The sequence below is a fragment of the Podarcis tiliguerta genome (genome assembly GCF_965153285.1).
Source record: "Podarcis tiliguerta genome assembly, chromosome: Z".
NCBI classification, from domain to species: Eukaryota; Metazoa; Chordata; class Lepidosauria; order Squamata; family Lacertidae; genus Podarcis; species Podarcis tiliguerta.
Genome location: NC_139553.1, coordinates 15,023,457 through 15,044,253, shown reverse-complemented (window position 1 = coordinate 15,044,253; position 20,797 = coordinate 15,023,457). Strand labels below are relative to the sequence as shown.

The window sequence follows — 20,797 nt, the reverse complement described above, 5'->3', positions numbered from 1 at the left end:
TCAGTCACCTCAAATATTTCTCTACAAGGTGAAAGGAAATGCAGAAGCCTCCCTATTGTCTCATTTGTTCACAAATCCTGTCTTAAGGGTGTGTTTGTGTATGAATAGGAGCCTGTGACCTGGATTCAGGATTAAGTAGTTATCATTACAAAAAGGATAGCCAGGCTCTCCAGGTAAACCCATCAACAGGTTTCCTGCCCGCCCCTTCTCTGATGTATGGATGATGTATTGGAGGGTGGTCTTAGGCTACACCCCTTCTGTGATGTATGTATGATGTACGGGGGTGGGGTGGGGTGGGAATTTCAAAGGTCCAAACAGTGGTACCTCGGGTTACAGATGCTTCAGGTTACGGACACTTCAGGTTACAGACTCTGCTAACCCAGAAATATTACCTCGGGTTAAGAACTTTGGTTCAGGGTGAGAACCAAAATCGTGCGGCAGCAGTGGCAGGCCCCATTAGCTAAAGTGGTAGCTCAGGTTAAGAACGGTTTCAGGTTAAGAATGGACCTCCAGAATGAATTACCGTATTTTTCGCTCTATAAGACGCACTTTTTCCCTCCTAAAAAGTAAGGGGAAATGTGTGTGCTTCTTATGGAGTGGGTGCAGGCTGCGCAGCTATCCCAGAAGCCAGAACAGCGAGAGGGATCGCTGCGCAGCGCTCCCTCCCGCTGTTCTAGCTCTGTCCCTTCCCCCACCTCCCGCAAAAGCCAGCAAGAGCCGTGCTCCCTTTAAAGAGCCGCGTGGAGCGTGTGTGTGGCTCTTGGGGGCTTTTCCCCGAGGAGGGAGAAAGGCAACCCGTCAGTGATGGGCTCCCCTTCTCCCTCCTCGGGGAAAAGCCTGCAAGCGCCGCACACACGCTCCACACGGCTCGTGAAAGGGAGCGCTGAGCAGAGCCTGGGATACAGGCTCTGCTCAGCGCTCCCTTTAAAGAATTTTTTTTCTTGCATTCCCCCTCTAAAAACTAGGCGCGTGAAAGGGTCAGGTGCGTCTTATGGTCAGGTGCGTCTTATGGAGCGAAAACTACGGTACGTTCTTAACCCAAGGTACAACTGTATCGGAGTTTGCACACTATTGATCTTGGTCCTCTTCCTCTCTCCTGTGGGTGGGGGGAGCACCCTGTTGCAACAGTTTAATAAAGATCAGGCTTACTAGCTGCTTTGCTTCTCAATATTCTCTGGTTGGTCTCTGTTATTTTCTCCTACCGATAGAGAACCTAAAAGAGGACTCTATATGGGCTCTTGGGTACCCCATAATGGAAAAGCAGCAGTATATCAAGGTCCAATAGGGGTTTGCGCTAAATGGTCAGATGAAGGAACTGGCTTATTTATTCCTTAGGTATGTACTTGCAAAACATACACACCCACCAGTGTTCAAGATGCAGGTAGGTAGCCATGTTGGTGTGATGCAGTTGAAAAAAATGAAAAAAATTGTCCAGTAGCACGCACTTTAGAGACCAGCTAAGTTTGTTCTAGGTGTAAGCTTTCATGTGCATGGACACTTCAGATATCTGAAGAACTGTGCATTTACACGAAAGCTTATACCCAGGACAAACTTAGTTGGTCTCTAAGGTGCTACTCCACCAATGTTCAAATTATGTTTTATTGTGTTGTGCTTCATTTTATGGTGGATTGTATGTGAAATTTTGAAAAACAAAACACCATTATGCATGTCCAGCCAAACATCCCCACTCTCAACAAATAACCCTTGCAGCTGCAACAAAGATTAAACTCCCAAGTGGGCAGATGGGGGAATGATGAGTGCAGATTTGAGGCTGTTTGGGCTAATGGGACTAGTTTCTTCTGGCTACTGGCTGTGTAGCCAGGCACACCAAAAAAAACCCTCATCTCTTCTATTTCTCTACTCCTCTTGAGACTGGAAACATGAGAGAGGTTAGTGGTTACTGCCTCTTGCCATTTTTAAAACCCAGGTAGGTGAAAGAGCATCTAGGTGCATTCTCCCTTCCTTGGCCTAGCAAAGTGGGGTTTTTATATTCCAGAGCCATCTCAGGCTCTAGGCCAGGGGTGTCCAACTCCCAAAAGACAGCGATCTACTCACAGTGTTATAAACTGGCAGTGATCTATCCCCCTTTTCTGGGGTTCAGGTCAAAGTTGAGTTTTTTTTTTAGGAAGGAGGAAAGCCCTGTTTGGGGGCGGTGCAGGGCAAAAATGTTGAGCTTTTTTTTAAGGAAGCCAGAGTTGTTGAGCTTCTTTGGGGAGAGCCAGTGATCTACCAGTGATCTACCACAGACGTCCACTGATCACGATCTACCTGTTGGACGTGCCTGCTCTACGCGATTGAGGAAAATATCCTGATTACTGAAATGAGGCAGCGAGGGCATCACTGCACTTTCCTCATGTTTGTTGTGTCGGAACCATAACAAGTTCTGTGGATCAGCTGAATAGCATCTGCCTTGCATGCTAAAAGCCCCAGCATCTCCAGGTAGGGCCGAGAGAGACCCATTGCCTGAAACTCTGGTGAGCTGCTGCCTGCCAGGGTAGACAGTACTGAGCTAGATGGACCAAGGCCTGACTCAGTATAAGGCAGACACCTATGTTCCAGAATCATTAATACAAATGTAGGTTGTTGCTGGATATTAATGAATCTGATGGTAGTGATGAGCCAGATACTGCACAGAACTTTTACAGAATCTTCCACAGATGACACAAACACTCCCCCCCCTCTGTCGTTTTCCTCAGAGATTCCCCAGAGGCCTGCCTTGTCCAGGATTTCCACAGCTGCTTCTGCCAAATCTGGAGAGGATGCTGTGCTCAGGTGGGGCCTCCTCCTAATCCCCATAGCGACATTTTGCCTTGGAACGTGGCAGGTAAATGCAAACGCTGAATCTGAGGGTTGCTCTGTGAAGCCTCTACCCCCACCTCATTGCTTAAAGTTTTATCTTAGATGTAAATTATATAACATTTAAAATAACTTCCTATACTTCCAGTCAGTCATTTCCTACAATATTAAGAATAAGTCCTCTTCAAGACATTGTGTGAATTGTAGGTGGGAACAAACTTTGCTGACTATTAATGAATTCTATAAATGAATGACATAACAAAAGAAATACAGTGGTGCCCCGCAAGACGAATGCCTCGCAAGACGGAAAACCCGCTAGACGAAAGGGTTTTCTGTTTTGGAGGTGCTTCTCAAAACAAATTTCCTATGGGCTTGCTTCGCAAGACGAAAATGTCTTGCGAGTTCCTGCGATTTTTTTTCGCTCCCCACCCCCCTTTTCTAAGGCACTAAGCTGCTAATAGCCTTTTAGCAGCTAATCCGCTAATCACTTAAGCCTTTAATAGCCGCTAATAGCCGCTAAACCGCTAATAGCGCTAATCCGCTAATGGGGTTGCTTCGCAAGACGAAAAAACCGCTAGACGAAGAGACTCGCGGAACGGATTCTTTTTGTCTTGCGAGGCACCACTGTATTTTTTTTGCAGTGCATCTCATGAGTTCGGTATGGTGATTTAGTTTTTCAGATAGGACTACCTGCTGTACTCTTATCTAGCCATTTATTATGTGACAGTCCATTTATGTTCTTCCAGTGGGTCGCTAGTACTGATCTGGTTGCTCTACAATTCTACGTAGAAGGACATAAACTCCACAATTTTATGATTCTCAAAAAAAAGTTCTCCCCCTTTCCTCCTACTCTCTCTTCCCACTTCCTCTTTTCCCTCAATCCCAAATTGCCAATAACAGTAATGTCTCACTCCGGATACAACTGATTTGTTTGAATGGTTTTATGACTTGAAAACAAGAGACTCAATATATTGTATTGGTATCAAAGAAAATAGTTTATTACAAATATATTAAACAAACAAAAAAATACATTATCTTACAGGGAACAGGGAACCAACCAGAAAGCTGATCATACAGGAAAAGGCTGTACATGGTGCAAGAGTTCTTGCTTATACAGGTAGGGCTACTCTGTTGTCTTCTGTCGCTTGGGATCTGTGGGGCTATGGCTCTCAGTGGGGCTCCTTCTGACTCCTTCCTCTGCCCTCTTGGTCAGCCGCGGATCTCTTGGCCTATCCTGAGATGTAGCCTGTGGGTTTGAGGAACTGGAGTGCCTAGATGGTGTCGTCAGAGGTGCCCCACTGTTCCTTGGAGCAGGAGCACCAGAAGATGATGGCTGGGGATGTTGTACAGGGACTTCATTCATCAGGGCCGCCATGGTCACCTGCCCAAATCTGGGTACCGCCAGACTCGGCTGGGCTTGCGCAGGAGATTCTGTATTGCTCCCCGGAGCAGGAGCAGGAGCACCAGAAGATGATGGCTGTGGATGTTGTGCAGGAGCTTCACCCGATGTGGCCACTGTGGTCACCTGCCCAATTGTGGCTCTCGCCAGTTTCTGCTGGACTGACATGGGCTTCAGGATCATCTTAGCACCAGTTGCATAGCAAGGAATACTGTTGTACATTGTTTTGGAGGTGGTTTTGATGATGGAGCCTCTTTTCTGAGCATCCTGAATCAATGCGTTCCAATCTTTATTTTCCTACAAAATGAATTTTTCTTTTTTACAAAACAAATTCTTATGATTTGGGGGTAGTGGTGGTCTATAAGCTGGGGGAAATTAATCTGATGCCTCAAACTAGAAACTGTTGTAACTTGATCCCAGTTCTCTTTGCTTCTCAGGCAGGGAGGGGAACCTGGCAGTGGTGGAATTAATCTGCCTCCTAGTGTTCCAAACTGGCCTGCCAACCTTCAACTTCTTCTCAACCCCACTGCCTGCTGCTTAGGAGACCATTCTAGCTTCTTGGCTGTGCTGCAGGAAAGTGGGAGTCTGACTGTGTCGGTCTTGGGCTTCCCTTGCTTTTGGAGTGCACCTCTCAACAGCTTTCAGCTTGGGGGAAATGGGGGCCTTGGCCTGAAAAGTGTTCTTCACCCTTTCTCTAAGGATGGCTGAATTAATCTAAAACACTAGAGACCACTAATAATGGGTGTCAGGAGAAAGGAGGACAAAATTCCTCTGGATTGCACCCACTGGTAAACAGTGGTTTGTGAACACGCAACAGAGGATTCCTCCAATATGCCCGTACTCGGGCTATAAGGATCCTTCCCTCCTCACTGCAGTTACAAAACAAGCAGCAGCAGCAGCAGCAGGGAAACAAGTGTTTAACAGAAATCCATTCCAAACTCTGAACTTTACAGGAGCAAACCATCATTGCCAGGCTTTCCAAACCTGGATTGGAGGCCCTCTAGTGGCAAAGTAGTTATGGTACAAGGCTGGGGGAAAGGACCATATGAAGACTTTGCGCCCCATATGGGAGTAACTGTGACCTCATGCAGGAAAGTGCCAGGATGGAAAGAGGGGAGTCCCCCATGCCAGCTGCTTTATCCCACAACTGAGCGCCTCCCTGGGAGAAAACTGGCAGGACAGGAGTCTGATGGGACAGAGGCAACCAGCATGGCAGAGGACGGCATCCCTTTCTCTGCTTGGAACCAACGCTTCCCTGCACACAGCTGGCATACTAGCACAGAGGAAGGAGTGGGGAACTTTAATGGCCCACAGAAGTTGCTGAACTCCATCTCTCACCACCCCTCATCAATGGCCAGGCCGGTGGGGCTGCTGGGCATCGCACATCTGCAGGGCTGTAGGATCCCCGGCCCTTAGAGCATCTCACAAACACCTCCCAGAAATGCCATGCTTGGCCTTGCATGAAAAACCACAGTGTTCAATGGTCAGGAGTGATGGGAGTTGTAGTCCAGCAGCCCACAGCTTCCTTAGCTCTGGAATACCATACTGCCAGTCTAAGAGCAACTGGTGAAAGAGCTAAAGTAACGTAAGTTTTACAATCTATGAAACCCGAGTTTCAGGTTCCTCTGGGCGCCCACAAGCAGGGGCAAAACTGAGATGGCACTGACCCCCCCCCCCAACAGGACCTTCTCAGTGGTAGCTCCCTCTTTGTGGTGGCCCCCTCCCTGGGGAGCTGCACCTGTCTCCCTCATTGTTGCCTTTCAGGAGGAGTTTGAAAACCTGTTTGTTTACAGAGGTGCCTTCGGTGGCTGAAGGACACTGGATACGGGATGAGAGAATGCCTTTTCCAAAGAGGTTTAGAGCTGTAGCTCTTCTTAGAAGGTTCTTTAAACCATTGTTTAGTGTCTGATATGTTTACCGCCCTGGGCTCTTGGGGGGCTGGACCTAAATTCAATAAAGGAATGAATAAATGTGGCCCAACATTTTCCCCAACCCCGCAGATTCAAAAGATTGAATTGTCTACAACACCTCTGGCCAGCCTGGATCCCTCCCGAAGTTTTGAACTGCACTTCTCACCTGCCACAGCCAGAGCAGCAAATCTGTGCCCCCTTTTCAAGGGCAGGCGGAGGGCACCACCTATAGACACAGCGTACTGGGCCTTTTGGCAGCCTGCTCCTCCAAACAACCCTATGAAGTAGGCTTGATTTATGGCTTTGGGAGGCGATGGGAGAGTTGGGGGGTGTCTAAACCCAGGGACCCTTGGGCCAAGCCCCACACACTGCCAGGGAACCACCACTGGCCCTCCAGAGAGAGGCTTTATGCCCTTCCACATACCATAAGCGTCTTCAGGTGTCCCAGGATGAAGAGGCTGTACTTGGCTCGGGTGAGGGTGACATTCAGACGCTGCAGACTCTTCAGGAACCTGGAGGGGGCAAAACAAGCCACAGGTGAAGCTGGCTCAGGATGGGCAGTGCCCCCTGTGTCCTCCTAGCTGACCACAGTGGGGTTCACTAAATCCCTGTTGAAGTTTCAAGGGCATTAGAAATGCATTTGTAAGTGCACTACTAAAAGGTTGCAGGCATTCCTACCAAGGTTTCCATGTCTATGTATAATTTCAATGGGCCTCCTCTTAGAGACAACCCCCTGCTGCCATGTTTCTGCTTTACATTTTTTATTGGAGGCCCTGATTTTGATCAAATTCGTTAGTGGTGAATATTTATTAGTGATGTTCATTTATACATGTTTTTTTCCCTTGCTTTGCAATATTTTAGCTTCTCTCTGCCTCCCCCATAGGTTCTTTATGAAATACCTTTTAAGATTATAATTTAAAATACTCAAAATGGTTGTTTATCAATAGCTTTAATTATCATTTAATTGTTCCTTGGGTGCCTCCTTTATTGGACATCATTTGAGAGCAAAGTGAGAAGCTTGGGGCATAAATCTTAGAAGTCAGTCCATGATCTGCTTTTGCAATTTCAGCTACCCCCCCCCCCCACCATGTGGCTTCCAAGCACAGAGTGCCCTTCCACCCCCCCAGGTGGAAAGGAACTGGGCTGGTGGTGGGAACCAGCTTTAGACCTTGGCCACACACACACACACCCCTGCAGCACAAACCATTGGCGGATTAATATTATTTGTTGTGATTCATGTGAAAACTCTCATTAATATTTCAAAACTGTGCCTGAATATTTCATTCATTCCAAAGGTGACTTGCAAAACAGAAAGGCACCATTAGCGCAGCTGTGACCTTTTTCTCCTTCTCAAAAAAACAGGAAAAACCCAAACCTGTAAAGAAAACCAAAAGAAGTGTAGCCCTGTTTGCCTGATTTCACCCCATCAGCCCTCCGTGGGGCCAACAATTCTGCCGGGTCACATCTGAGAGCACCAAACCCCTTGCCTGCCAGGGAGGACAGGGGTTTGGGGCTCCATTTCTCCTCTCCCCCAGTGAGACACAGTGGAAGCTCCCTCAGAGAAGCCATTTTGCCAGCGTCAGGAATGGGAAGTTCATTGCAGTAAGAGAGCTGCAGTGACAAAGCTCACATGGCCTAGGCCTGCCCTCACCCCCCGTAAAGAATATTGTGGGACCACAAACCTCTCCTCTCCTGAATTCCCTTATGGGCATCTCAGGTGGCTGCAAGAATGCGGCCAGAGACCAACGGGGGGCTCTAACAGACAACTGTGACTTGTGGACAATGGCCCACACACTTGACCACCCCAAGGATTGCACCCGAGCCCTAGAATTGCCAGCAGAGGCACCCCAGTTGACACATCGCAAAACAACAGCAAAGCCTCACCCTATTGACCCTTGCGTGCTTTGCGCTCTGACACAGCTGACAATGATGCAGTCCTTCTCACGGCCCTGGAACCCATCCACAGTGTCGACTTCTGCAACGCTGAAAAAGGAAGGAATGTACAGAGCCATTCAACACATTTCTTTTTACTAGTACTGCCTCCCAAAAGCAGAGGTGAAACTAAGAAGGAAACAAGCCACACTCTTATGGCATTAGAAGAAAACTCTGCACTTATTGTCTGTGTGTGTGGAAAAAGAGGGAGGGGCGGAGGGAAGATTACCAGAGTCAGGGAATGGGCTGCGGCTCATCACTTGTTCCACTTCTAAAATGAGAACATATCCTATATTTCACACACAGCTGCTGCATAAAGAAATGAGGTTTTTTGGGAGGGGAAAATATTTTTGTTTACATACGCTTTCTAGGGTTGCCGTATTTCAAAAAGATCCGGGACAAAAGGCCACCTTCCAGAAATCCCCCCAGATGTCAATTCCGCCTTTGAAATCCTGGTAATGTCTGGTAAAATCCAGACGTATGGCAGCCCTAGCTTTACTATCATCTAAGTAGAGAGATCCCTGCCCCAGGGAGCCTACAATGTACATTTTAACAACAGGGAAACAGAGGGAGGGAAGTTTTTATTTTATGAAATAAGTGCAGGGAAGTCCAGCAAGGGATGGATGCCCAAGTGTTCTTCAGCAGCAGGGAAGGCCTCAAATGAAAGGCCTCACCAGAGACATCACTTTTGAAGGAAGATAGGGAGGGTCATGACGCACTGCAAGTGTTCTTGGAGAGGGAGTTCCAGACACAAAGGGTCAGCAAGGAAGTATCAGGGGAGTTGTTCAAAGGAACAGGAGGCCTTCCGGCCACTGAGGGTGGTAGAGATGAAGGAGTGAAGGTCACTGGTCAGGTGTTCCAGAGAGCAGGGGAGATGGTGGGTGGAGGAGAGGCTTGTCTGCGGCTGCAAGGAGTGCGCAATCTCCACATGCAGAGGCAGTCCACCTCTGAAGAGAAGGTGCCCAGCTTGTGGGTTTCCTAGAAGCATCTGGAGGCAGTGAGGTGTAGTGGCTGGAGTGTTGGACTAGGAGCTGGGAGACCAGGCTTCAAATCCCTGCTCAGCCATGAAAGTGGGCGGCCGTGGGCCAGTCACTGCCTCTCAGCCCAGCCTACCTCACAGGGCGGTTGTGGGAATTAAATGAGGAGAGGGACAACCATGTACGGCACCTTGAGCTCCTTGGAGGAAAAGGTGGGATATAAACACAATGAATAAATAAACTGGACCCTTGGCTTCATCCAGCAGGGAGATTATGGACAGACTACTGCACTTTTGTACACTACAGGGGTGGGGAAACCCTGGCCCTCCAGGTGGTGCTGGACAATATCCCCCACCCCCAATAGGTCATCCTGACTGGGGCTGTTGGGAGTCCAGCAGCATCGAGAGGGACACAGCAGGTTTCCCAGCTCTGATCTGAGAAGCATCCTCCCTTTCCCCTGAGGGAATGCCTTTTCTCCATAGAGGAATTCTTCCATCTCCTGCTTGAGGGACTCAGATTCCCATAATTCCCTGACCACTCAAGGCTTGCTAAGCTTTTACCCCTTTTCTTCTCTTCCAAATTCTTTCTCCAACTCATGCAGGATCCTTCTTTTCTGAGCACTGTATGGGGTGATGATCCCAATGTTACGATAGTTGATGATTTTCTTCGTTTTTGTAATTAACGTAATTAATTCTACGACCAGTTTCACTTCCTGGAGATTGACGAAGGAACTGAACAAGAAAGTAGTAAAAAGAAGGGGGGGGGGAGAAGAAAAGGATGAGCGGAAGGGGCCTTGTAGATGGATGAGTGCCTCAGGTTAAAAGTCAGCACAGGCTGTTCGTTTCTCTTGAAGGGGGGTTTGGGGGACATACCCTGCCCCCACATGGTTCTGGCTAGGTGACCTAAAAGTTGGCTTCAAACTTATTGGTTCTCCCCAACGCTGAAAAAAAGGTAGCTCTCAAAACTCTTTGTCAGCAGTGAAGGAGGACATGGCTGCCCAAACTGCCACCTGCTCTTGCTGTAGTGGACAGTGGGAAAGATCAGATTAAGACTGCTGCAGGCTTTCCAGTGGGGCATCTGTTTGGCCCCTTTGAGGACAGGATGCTGAACTAAGGGGTCCTTGAGCCAGGCTCAGCAAAGGGCAACCTAAACGATGAAGGGGATGCAACAACTCTCCCTATGAGGAAAGGTTGCAGCCTTTGGGGCTTCTTACTTTAGAGAAATGGCAATGCAGTAGAAGTTCATAAAATTATGCATTTTTTTTAAAGGTTTTTCGTCTTCTTTGTTTTTTAATCTGTTAAGTTGGTTTGAGACTTGTTTGTGTAAAAAGCAGCTAACAAATATAATAAATTGAAACAAATCAATAATGTTTAATTTGTATTGGTTTTTACTTGAATTTGTTTGTTTTGTATTTTGCTTTTTTATTTCACTGCTGCTAGCTACCGTGAAAAAAGCAGACTACACATTTAACAAGCAAATAAATGAGTATCTTACTCGCTCTCCCGTATCTCATGGGCATCCAAAACATCAAAGAGGAGGTACGGTACGAAGGGCCAATCCTTAGAGAACCGGTTCTCTTCTGTCCTCCTGTAACGCCATGAAAATAGTCACAATGTAATAGCTTTTTCAAAACAGTGTTGAAAGTCAATTGGCTAAATTCTTTACTCCTGGAGGAGACACTGTCCATTCACACGATATTCCCCACCTGGAGAAAACTAGCCCCCCCCCCCCCATTCAATTCACCTTCTATTTAAAACCATTTCTTATGAGACAATAATCAATATTTATATTTATTTATAGGCATATTTTTAAGCCGATTTTGCATCCCTCCCCCATCGCCTACGCCCCTGGCGGGGGCCCACCTTGACACCCCCTAGCTACGGCCCTGCATGTCAGGGAGGCAGGGAAACATTCCAAAAGTATGACAAGCACAGGCAGAGATTAGCCATGGAAGGGTGAAAAAATACAGAGGCTTATACAGATTTTCCCTGGTGAAGGTTCAGAAAGTCTATGGGACTCTGAGAAGTTCTTTCAGCAGTTAGGGTTTGAGAACTTAGCATCCTGGTTCTTCCCCAAGACTCTCATTCCCTGTTTCTACAGTATCCTGTCTCCCTGCCCTTTGAAAAGCATCACCCCCTTTGCCACATAGTCTGGATTGCTTGAAAACAAAAGTTTAAGCAACTGTGCCTCATATGATTGTCTTTGGGGTACACTTAATCCTAAGTGTGGTGTCACAGATTCCAACGAATCACCCAGTTCTGCAGAGACAACAGGGCATGAAAGCTGTTTTCAGTGCTGTTGGCATGCTGAGATTCTGCAGAACATGATACTGGGTGTGAAATCCAACTTTTTGATAATTTTAACTTCCATTCAGTAAAAATAAGTTGTTTCGAGCCTTAATGCCTGAAAGCAAAAAGGCAATGCCTGCCAAAGCCCCCAGGAGCAAGAATGAAGTCAGAACAAGGTTTCTGGAGTGCTTTTGACTTTCCCAGGAGCAACAGAAAACCCAGCTAAGAAATTGTGCAAAGTAAGATAAATTACAAAAACAATGAGCGAGTCATAGGCACAATTCATGCATGTCACTTAAACCAGCATTTCCTGACAGAGAATTTGAAGTGTAAGGGACAGAATTTTATTTTATTTTTTTTATTTATTTTAAAAAAGCTCAGCAGCAGCAGCTTGGAATAAATATAGCTACTTGCCACTATACAAATCCAGTCAAGTATCAAAGAGCACATAATTCAAGAGTAACATTTCAGAAATGGATAGAAAGAAAGATTATTATTTTTTAAGTATCAAATCAGGTTGCCAGAAGGAGTCAGGATGGATGCCTATGATCATGTGCAGAATTTTCACTCACCTGAGTACTCACCTATAGTGCCTGAGCAAGTGTATTCCCCCCCCCTCTAAAACACACACACGCACATACCCCAGGTATGATGTCCAGGTGTTGCCAGACTACAAGTCCCCCTATCTTTGACCACTGGACCTCCTGGCTGGGGCTGCTGGACTCTAGCAACATCTGGAGAGCATAGCCGACCCACCACTGGACTTGGGGGTTCTGAAAAATCCAGGATAAAGTAGAACCTTTGTCCACGTTCAGGTTCATTCATCCACATTCATTCGTCTACTTCCTCTCCTTCAATGTCTGTTGTCTTGAGGTGAGATAATCAATAACAAAAAGATGACTACGCACATGTCAGTTTTCAAGGCACGGTTGTAGACGTAGTTAGAAGGGAAGAGGCAGATATCAGGGTGCATCCTGTACTGAGTGGTCAAGCGCAGGACTGGAAGCCTGTCAATGACTTTATTCTGGAGCTGCGCATCCAGCTGTCTGCACAGCCGCTCCATCAGAGACTGCCCGTAGCCGTATTCCTCCGCTTTCTGCCAATGTGGGAAAGAAGCAAGAGAGAGGAGGAGGAATGAGACTTTCAGTGGGTGGGTCAGGTGCAGATAGCAACTAAAGAACAAGAGGTTGCCATGTGAAATTGCTCAGGGTATACAGCTAACTCCACACCCTCTGGGTTTTTTGTCTTTTCCCTCTCCAAGAGTAAGCCAATATTTCATGGGCACACTCAGTTCTCACTGGGATGTTTTTGGAAGAAACAACATTAGGTCCCCCCCAACCATATTTTTGTACTTCTGCAAACTGAGAGGCCAAACCAAGTCCACTGATAGCTCTGTCTTGTGCATGGCTGTTGCATTTTCTGCCTGGCTGCTGCAAGCTGCATTTTTTTGTGCATAGCTACCACATTTTGGCTACATAAACATGAGGGCTTGGAGATCAGTATTAGTTTACAGTTTAACATTTAGAGTGATTTAGAGGGCTCAAGGGACGCGGGTGGCGCTGTGGGTAAAACCTCAGTGCCTAGGACTTGCCGATCGTATGGTCGGCGGTTCGAATCCCCGCGGCGGGGTGAGCTCCCATCTTTCGGTCCCAGCTCCTGCCCACCTAGCAGTTTGAAAGCACCCCTAAGTGCAAGTAGATAAATAGGTACCACTCCGGCGGTAAGGTAAATGGCATTTCCGTGTGCTGCGCTGGTGCTGGCTCGCCAGAGCAGCTTCGTCACGAAGCCACGTGACCCGGAAGTGTCTCCGGACAGTGCTGGCCCCATGCCTCTTAAGTGAGATGGGCGCACAACCCTAGAGTCGGACACGACTGGCCCGTACGGGCAGGGGTACCTTTACCTTTACCTTAGAGGGCTCAAAGTGTCCCATGTACATTACCTTGTGATAACCCTTACCACCATCCTATAAAGGGAAATCAGTAATATTATGCCCATTTCACAAATGGGGGGGGGGGAGGGAATGAGGCAGGGGTAGGTTCATGGCAGGGAAGAGATGTTTGAAGTAGAGATTACGAATGAATGAGCCCTCTCGAGTTACATAAAAGGCTTGGGTAATTAACAGTCCCATGAAACAACCCTACTTTTTATATACTGGAATGTGGGGAAGATGGCAGGAGAAAAAGAGTGCAGGAACATCTCCACTCTTCTGACGTTCTCCCCAGTGCATCAGAACTAAGAGAATTTGTGGTGCTTGAGCAGCAAAGGTCTCTCAAAGGCTACTGCTATGGGAATATTTCTTAATATACATTTTTAAAATGCATTTTAAAACACTGGCCCTACCCACTTTTGCCTCTGCCTCACCTGCCACTGGAATGTATCCCAGCGTGCTTGGGTAGATAAATCTTTCACCAAAAGCTCTGTTGTCTACCAAATGGGAGCCACATGGGCTGATTTCAGAAAAGCCTGCAAAACTGTAATTCATTTGATCAGGCAAAGCAATTCAGTCATCGTCACTGGAAACAGCTCATATGCCATTAAGGAGCTGATAGGTGGTGTACTTTATTCATGCCAGTAACAGGGTCATGAGATAAACAGAATGCTAGCTCTCGGCTGCACAACTTCATCTTTCCTGGGATAGAGAAAACACCTTAATTTGTGCCGTACTCACCATAGATCTAACTGTGGGAGGAAGCTGCTTTGGGTCTCCAACCAGGACCAGTTTTTTGCAGCCATGAGTGAGCGGGATGAGACTTTCCATCTCACAAGACTGTGCGGCCTTTTAAGAAGAAAAACACACCAGTGTGAATGGGGTGACAGGAAGAGATTCCAGGCAATGACAGAAAAGCCACAGGAATGGATCCTAGGATCTTGCTGCAGGAGCCATCTTGCATCAAATCCTGCTCCCCCTTCCCATCCCCAGCCCCACACCTGCAGCTCATCCACTGCGACCCCCAGGAGCCAGTTTTCAGGAGGAGAGGGAAAGCCAGGGTCTTCAGATAGAGGGTAGGTTCCTGGGGATCTTGCATTAAAAATAATAATCATCCCAAATTCCTAGCCCTCCAACATTTATTTGTCTGCCTCCCATTTCAATGTATTTCTGCTTTCCCTGTATGGTTATTTTGATCTAGTTCAGCTTTCCCTCCCAACCCAGCAAGTGCCCATCAAAGGTCTTGGAACTGCAACTCTAACCAGCCCCAAATGGGAGTCCTTTCACATAATGCTCAACTGCACAGCTAAATGTTAACATACAAACAAGACTATTTTGTTCTTGGATTACAGCAACTGAATTTTAAAGTGTTGAGGGTGTTGTTTTTTTAAAAAAATGGCTTCTTCAACTTGAGATTGGTGGATAGCCAGTGGGGGCGGGATTTATCTTGGCATCAAATCAAAATGCCCACCCTCAAAAATGTGCAAAGCACTCAAGCCAAGAGAAAAACTCATTTTCAAATCTCAGCACACACAGAAAATTAAGACTCTGCATGTTGTTCTTGCCAGGAGCTGGGGACAGTGTCAGATGTTGCTAAATGGAGTGACAGAGGAGAGCCTGCTCATGGCCCAAGATTGACTGCCTTCAGCCAAGTTGTAAGATGGGGCAGGGTGGCTTGCTTGACAGCTTACATCTATTAATATAATTCTTTCCCCTTACAAAGATATTAATCGGGGTTCTGGGACCAAGAACAAGCTTCGCAACTCTCAGGTCCCCTGCTCTAGGCATCTTTGAGAAAGACTTCGCTGGCAGAAGGTTCAAAGGGGTGGGGGTGCTGCTGCTCTCTGGGATGGAGGAACCACTGGTCTGAGCTGCAAAAGGGAAAACTCCTTACTGCCAGAAGGAAGGTTGTGAAATGTGGTGATCAGGCCTAGGGTCAGAGCGACAGTCCTTATAGGCAAAGTATATTTACTGCTGCTGTTACACTGCAGAGAAAAGTGTAAGGTGGTAAGAGAGGCCTGTCTAAGGGTAGACAACAAGATGCCTTCCAAAAGGCACGTGATTTGCAGACGGTCCCAGGTTCAATCCCCAGTGGCATCTCCAGGTAGGGCTGGGAGAGACTCTTGCCTGAAACCCTGGAGAGCTGCAGCCAGTCAGGATAGGCAAGATGGGTCAATGGTCTCGTTCAATATAAGGAAGCATCCTTCGTTTGCTAACAGGAATACCCAACCTTTTGGAGCTCAAAGGCCTATCTGGAAAGCTAAGAAACTGTTATGGGCTCCACAAATACCCATTTCATGGAAGAAAAACTGGCAAGGCTCTGACTCACCGGTACCTCCAACAAAAAACCCCAGGCAAGCCACTCATACACATCTCAAAATAGGAAGAAGAAAAAATAGGCTGTATCTCCAAAAACAATCACATTGAACAAAAAAGTTGCCTTGAGGGCTTTTAGTGTCAGAAGGTGGTGTCAATGGTATAAATAAACAATCAAATAAATACAAAGCCAGCTAAAATGAAAAGGGTTGTTTCTGCAATGCCTAAAAGGTACCAATGACATCCTCCCCTCCGAATACCCCCTTGCTGCCATAATGCCCACTAACCTCATCCACAATGACACAGCTCAGAGGGTCACAGCCCTGCCGCCGGAATGCTGATGCCAGCATGCTACTCCCACTGGTGCTCAGTGTGCAGCAGATGATGTGCGACTTCAGGATGATGTTTGCTTTCAAATCGCCTTGCGATCGTCCGCAATCCTGGAAAATAAGAGCCAGGAATTTCATTTTGAAGAAGACCTAGTTTTCAGACAGAGCCCAGTTTTCTTTCAGCTGCCTGATTTGTTTTTACAATAAGTCCATGCTTGGTGTGTGGTTAAAGATGAATTCAGCTCCTTTTAGAGGAAGAAGTGGCTTAGATGCTAAAATGAAGGGCCATAGCTCTGTGGAGGGCTACCCATTTTGAATGCAGAAGGTGGCAGCTTTATTGGCCAGTATCTTCAGTTAGGGTTTTGGATGTCCCCTGCCTGAAATCCTGAACAGCCACTGCCAGTCAGTGCAGACAGTATTGACCTAGACAGACCAATGGTCTCAGTATAACACAGCTTCCCTGTGCTCCTATGACTCATGATGAACACAGCCAATACCTGCTTAGAGTCAAATGAAGGCATATGTGTTCACCAGTGTGGCACTCAAGAGTACAACAGTGCCACTTCTCCCGATGCCCACCAAGCCCCTGAGCCCCACCTTCTGTGCCACAAGGTGGTGAGGAGAGCTACCCCATGCCTTGGAAAGTGCAAAAGGTTGTATCCAACACAATAACATAATGAGCCCATTAAAATTTAGTTGCATACAACTTGTAGAGCTGAAAGAGTGGGAGGGAGCGCTACACTTCTTTTAATTTGATGTGCTTTTCAAGGCTCAGACTGGCACCTTAATAGCTGAACAGAAAGCAAGACACTGGACTCGATGATCTCTGAGCCCCCACAAATGCTTATAAGTCTATGACTGGACTGAGTTTATGGCACATGACTGATGTGCAACAGAGCAGCAGCACCATCAGTGATCTGCGGTAATGAGAGATATATCCTAGCTGGAGCTAACTTGAGATACAAACACTTTTTTGCATGACGAAACAAAGCAGTTCATTGAGTGAGGCTGTTTTTAAGAGCACCTTAAAGACCAAATGGTTACCTTCTTCAGTTGAACAGTGAGCCTCTTTCTTTCCTCTCCAAGTCTGCAAATCTCCTTGTCTAATAATTGCAGCTGAAAGAAAGGGGGAAAGTTGCACTCTTATTTTTAGCAAGATAAACTTTATTCGCATTAGCCAACGGCCATAGCAACATATATTTTTGAAACGCATAAACAACCAAGCATGGGGAAGAGCATAGTTCAGCAGCAGAGCATCTGCTTTGGATGCAGAAGGTCCCAGATTCAATCTCCAATGGCATCTCCAGGTAAGGCTAGGCAGGTAACTCTGTCTGAAACCCCAGAGACCTGTTGCTTGTCAGTATTGAGAAAATGAGCTGGATGGATGAAAGATAAGGCAGCTTCCTGAGCTCAGCAGCAGTATCTGCTAAGCATGCAGAAGCTCTCCAGTTCAGTCCTCAATAGCATTTCCAGGGAGGAATATCCATTGTCTGAAACCCTGGAAAGCTGCTGCCTGTCAGTGTAGATCAGGGGTGATGAATGTTTTTCAACCTCAGGGCTGCATCCCTTTCTGAGCAAGTTTGCAGGGGTCACTTGTCAGTAATGGGTGTTCCCTTTGTACAGCTGACTCAATTCTACACCCCTCTCCCAATCTGCTATCCAGGAAAGCAAAACTCCAAGGACACATTCTAGCGAAGCAAAAAACCTCAAACCACCCTGATGTAAACAATGCTAGAGAGATCAATGGTCTGATTCAGTGAAGAGCAGCTATTAGGTCAGCTTTAATTCAGAACCATGAGGACTGGAACATTATTTCATTTTAGGGGACAGGCTGCTGTGCAGAGGTAGAGCATCTGCTTTGCACACAGGGGGACCCAGTTCAATCCCCAGTGGCATCTCAAGTTTGGGAGAGACCCTTGCCGGAAACCCTGGACAGTGACTGCCAGTTAGAGCAGACAATGCTGAGCTAGATGGACCAACGCTCTAACTCAACAAATCCTACTAAAAACATTTTGTTCTGCACAGCCCCCTTGTTACTTGAGCCCCCCGTTCTTGGAGAGTGCGTCCTTGAACAAGTGAAACACGACACCACCATGTTTTGGCCCCTCCCTCATGCCTTGACACGTTTAACTGCAAAGCAGGTCTAAAGAAGTTTCGGAATGCCAGCCTACTCAACAGCCTGATCTGGATGTGCTAATCCTAGTCCAATTACCCATGCCAACAAACAAGTACCTGGCTAGCGCTTTGGGTTTTTGCTATAGCACGCTGGCGACAAATAATATCCAGCTGTCGATCCAGATCTTCTTTTCGTTTGCAGATATCTTGATGTCTGCCAAGGGCTGCTTTGCCTAAGGAATTCAACCAAGTGCTTTTAGTTTAGTCATTTATATTCCACTTTTGAAACAGAATGTTGGTCACTTACCAAGATGCTTTCTCTCACACACTGAAATTCAATGCTTACTTTACTGGCCGAGGGAGCCGGCGGGTCATGTGGCTAGCATGACTAAGCCGCTTCTGGCGAACCAGAGCAGCGCATGGAAATGCCGTTTACCTTCCCGCCGGAGTGATACCTATTTATCTACTTGCACTTTGATGTTCTTTCGAAAACAAGTAGTTCCTAACAAACCATTTCCAAGAAACACATTGTGTTTGCTAAGCAGAACCTGCACGTATAAATTTATTTAATTAAACAATCTCCGGCTACAGACCTGGATAGGATGGGAGGGATAGGATGATGTTACAGGATTTCATCCCCTCAGCTAATCCCTGCTCTGGGCTTATGATCTGGGAAGACTATTTCAGATAGAACAGAGGCCAACTTTTGGACCTCACTATTAAAACAACTAATCAAGAGACAATTGACCATGGGGAAAAACCAACTGATAGACGAGGAAGACAAATTTTACATGTATGATGCTCTAAGAGAAAAATACCATCTGTCAGAGGTGGCCCAATGGCAATACTTGCAGCAACAACATCTTTGGTCCAGCAGCCTTCACAACATATGACACACCAGAGATTTTGGAGCAATTGGATAATTCATTTGAAACTAAAAAGGCAGGATTACTTTTTATAGTTATTTACTATCAACAAATAAGTTTGATAAAGTTTAATTTCTTAAACTCTAAGAAATTATTGGAATAAAGATTTGGAATGCCATCTATTTCCTAGACAGAAGGAAAATGTCATAGCTTCAGTATCAGATGCATCAATGGATCTTATACAAACATAAGGGAGTCCAGTAGATTCTAAGTATTATTTTCTACTGGACTCCCTTATGTTTGTATAGGAAAGGACTATCTAATGTAGCTCTTTGTTGGAGCTGTAATATAGACAGTGCTTCCTTGAAACATATGTTTTTACTGTGTCCCAACTTACTAAGTTTTGGGGAGGTAGTGCTGAACTATATAAACAAAGACCCTACGGAAAAAATTAAGATTTTCAGAGGTGAATGTGCTCTTGAGCTATATACCCATTGTATGGAAATTGACAAAAGGACAGCAAAAATGGAATCTACATGCCCTAATGGTGGCCAAGAGACTGATACTGATGAATTGGAAGAACAGAGACACGATTCCCCTTAATCAATGGCTTAACATATGATTGGACAGCTTATGGACGCAGACTTTCTTCGGATATATACAATAATATTTGGAATAAGTTTACACAGAATAAACTACTGACAATTATATGTGTATTAGAATAATAAGAATATACAAATCTGGATATTTATGTAGGGTAATGTAACAGAATTTTCTATTTTTCATTCTCACTCCTTTTCTTTCTCTTTCCTCACTCTCTTCTTATAAATGAAATGCTTCTAATAAAATATTTGGGGGGGGGGCAGTGAAAAAACCACTTTATAAGATACTCACTTATTTCATGGTCGACCTGGGCATCTAGACTAAACTTCCAGACGTCTCTGCTGATGGAGCTTTCTTGTCCCAGTCTCACCAAGTTGATGTCACCACAGTTTCCTGGATGTAAAACAGATACTCAGTGCCTTGCTACATTACAGTTAGTTTTTTTGAAAAAGAAAGAAGAGCATTTCACAAACAATTTTGATCTGCTTAGCAAATCCTGAAATCTGCATCTTGCACATTAAGAGTTAAGAGTTGGAAAATGTTCAGGAAAGGGCAACTAAATGATCAAGGGGATAGAGCAACTCTCCCACAAGGAAAGGTTGCAGCATTTAGGTTTTTGGGTGGTCACTATGAGAACTGGAAGAGGGCTATGTGGACCATTGGCCTGATCCTGCAGGCTCTTCTTAGTACTTAATGTTCTTTTGCTGAAAACACCCATAGGATGGTTTACAAAAAATAATAATAATACAAATAACAATTTTTTAAAACCACTAAAACTAGCAAAAAGAAATGAAGCAAACCTTTCAGTAGGTAGACAAGTGCAGCATTAAAAATATCTCAAATGACCCTAAATATCCTTTTTAAAAAGCGTAAGGATGTACAGGAAAGACCATGCTTGGAGTCTAAAAGATAAACAGAGATGGCACCAGGCCCCATTTGGAATGACTTTTCTGCAAGAACATATGCTACAGTAAGCGTAATTACTGCTAACTACACTGAAAGGGTGGGAGCACAGTCCTAAGTGACTTAAACCCTGAATAAGTCTTAGCATTTAGCTATAACCAAGCCAATTGCTCCCACCGAACCATGACTTCCACAGATGAGAACTGGGCAAGAACTCAATGTACCCAAAGGACTGCTACTGTCCTGGCAGTTTCCCTTGAACATAAGAATTATTTTTTTCATCAGGTCGTCGACAGCAGCGTTGGATGGGGCACACAGCAGCACACGGTTCTTGATTTTGTTTTGCGCAGAATTTTCTTTTCCTGGTCTCTGGAGATTAAAAAAGGGGGAGGAGAGAAGTTGTAAGCTACACCCAGAGTAACACAATTGAAACAAC

General features: G+C 45.9%; 1 protein-coding gene and 1 long non-coding RNA gene across 4 annotated transcripts in view; one reads left to right on the top strand and one right to left on the bottom strand.

Moving 5' to 3' along the window:
• The first annotated feature begins 986 nt into the window (after nt 1-986).
• On the top strand, nt 987-10,383 carry LOC310669779. Its single transcript, XR_014507381.1, has 2 exons — nt 987-2,824; nt 7,468-10,383. It is a non-coding gene; the product is annotated as an uncharacterized lncRNA (long non-coding RNA).
• Nucleotides 3,768-20,797, bottom strand: part of LOC310669414 (putative helicase senataxin) — a 53,201-nt gene continuing 36,171 nt past the window's right edge. For 2 of the 3 annotated variants that reach the window (XM_083423293.1, XM_083423295.1), the window contains 12 exons: nt 20,586-20,730; nt 19,750-19,851; nt 18,107-18,222; nt 16,919-16,990; nt 15,833-15,985; nt 13,971-14,078; nt 12,211-12,398; nt 10,509-10,601; nt 9,575-9,745; nt 7,990-8,088; nt 6,530-6,617; nt 3,768-4,492 (listed from right to left, as the gene is read on the bottom strand). In XM_083423293.1, the coding sequence (XP_083279419.1) occupies nt 3,920-4,492; nt 6,530-6,617; nt 7,990-8,088; nt 9,575-9,745; nt 10,509-10,601; nt 12,211-12,398; nt 13,971-14,078; nt 15,833-15,985; nt 16,919-16,990; nt 18,107-18,222; nt 19,750-19,851; nt 20,586-20,730 (1,908 nt within the window). In that variant the 3' untranslated portion in view covers nt 3,768-3,919. The remainder of the gene's footprint in view (nt 4,493-6,529; nt 6,618-7,989; nt 8,089-9,574; nt 9,746-10,508; nt 10,602-12,210; nt 12,399-13,970; nt 14,079-15,832; nt 15,986-16,918; nt 16,991-18,106; nt 18,223-19,749; nt 19,852-20,585; nt 20,731-20,797) is intronic. The other variant, XM_083423294.1, reaches the window with a different exon arrangement.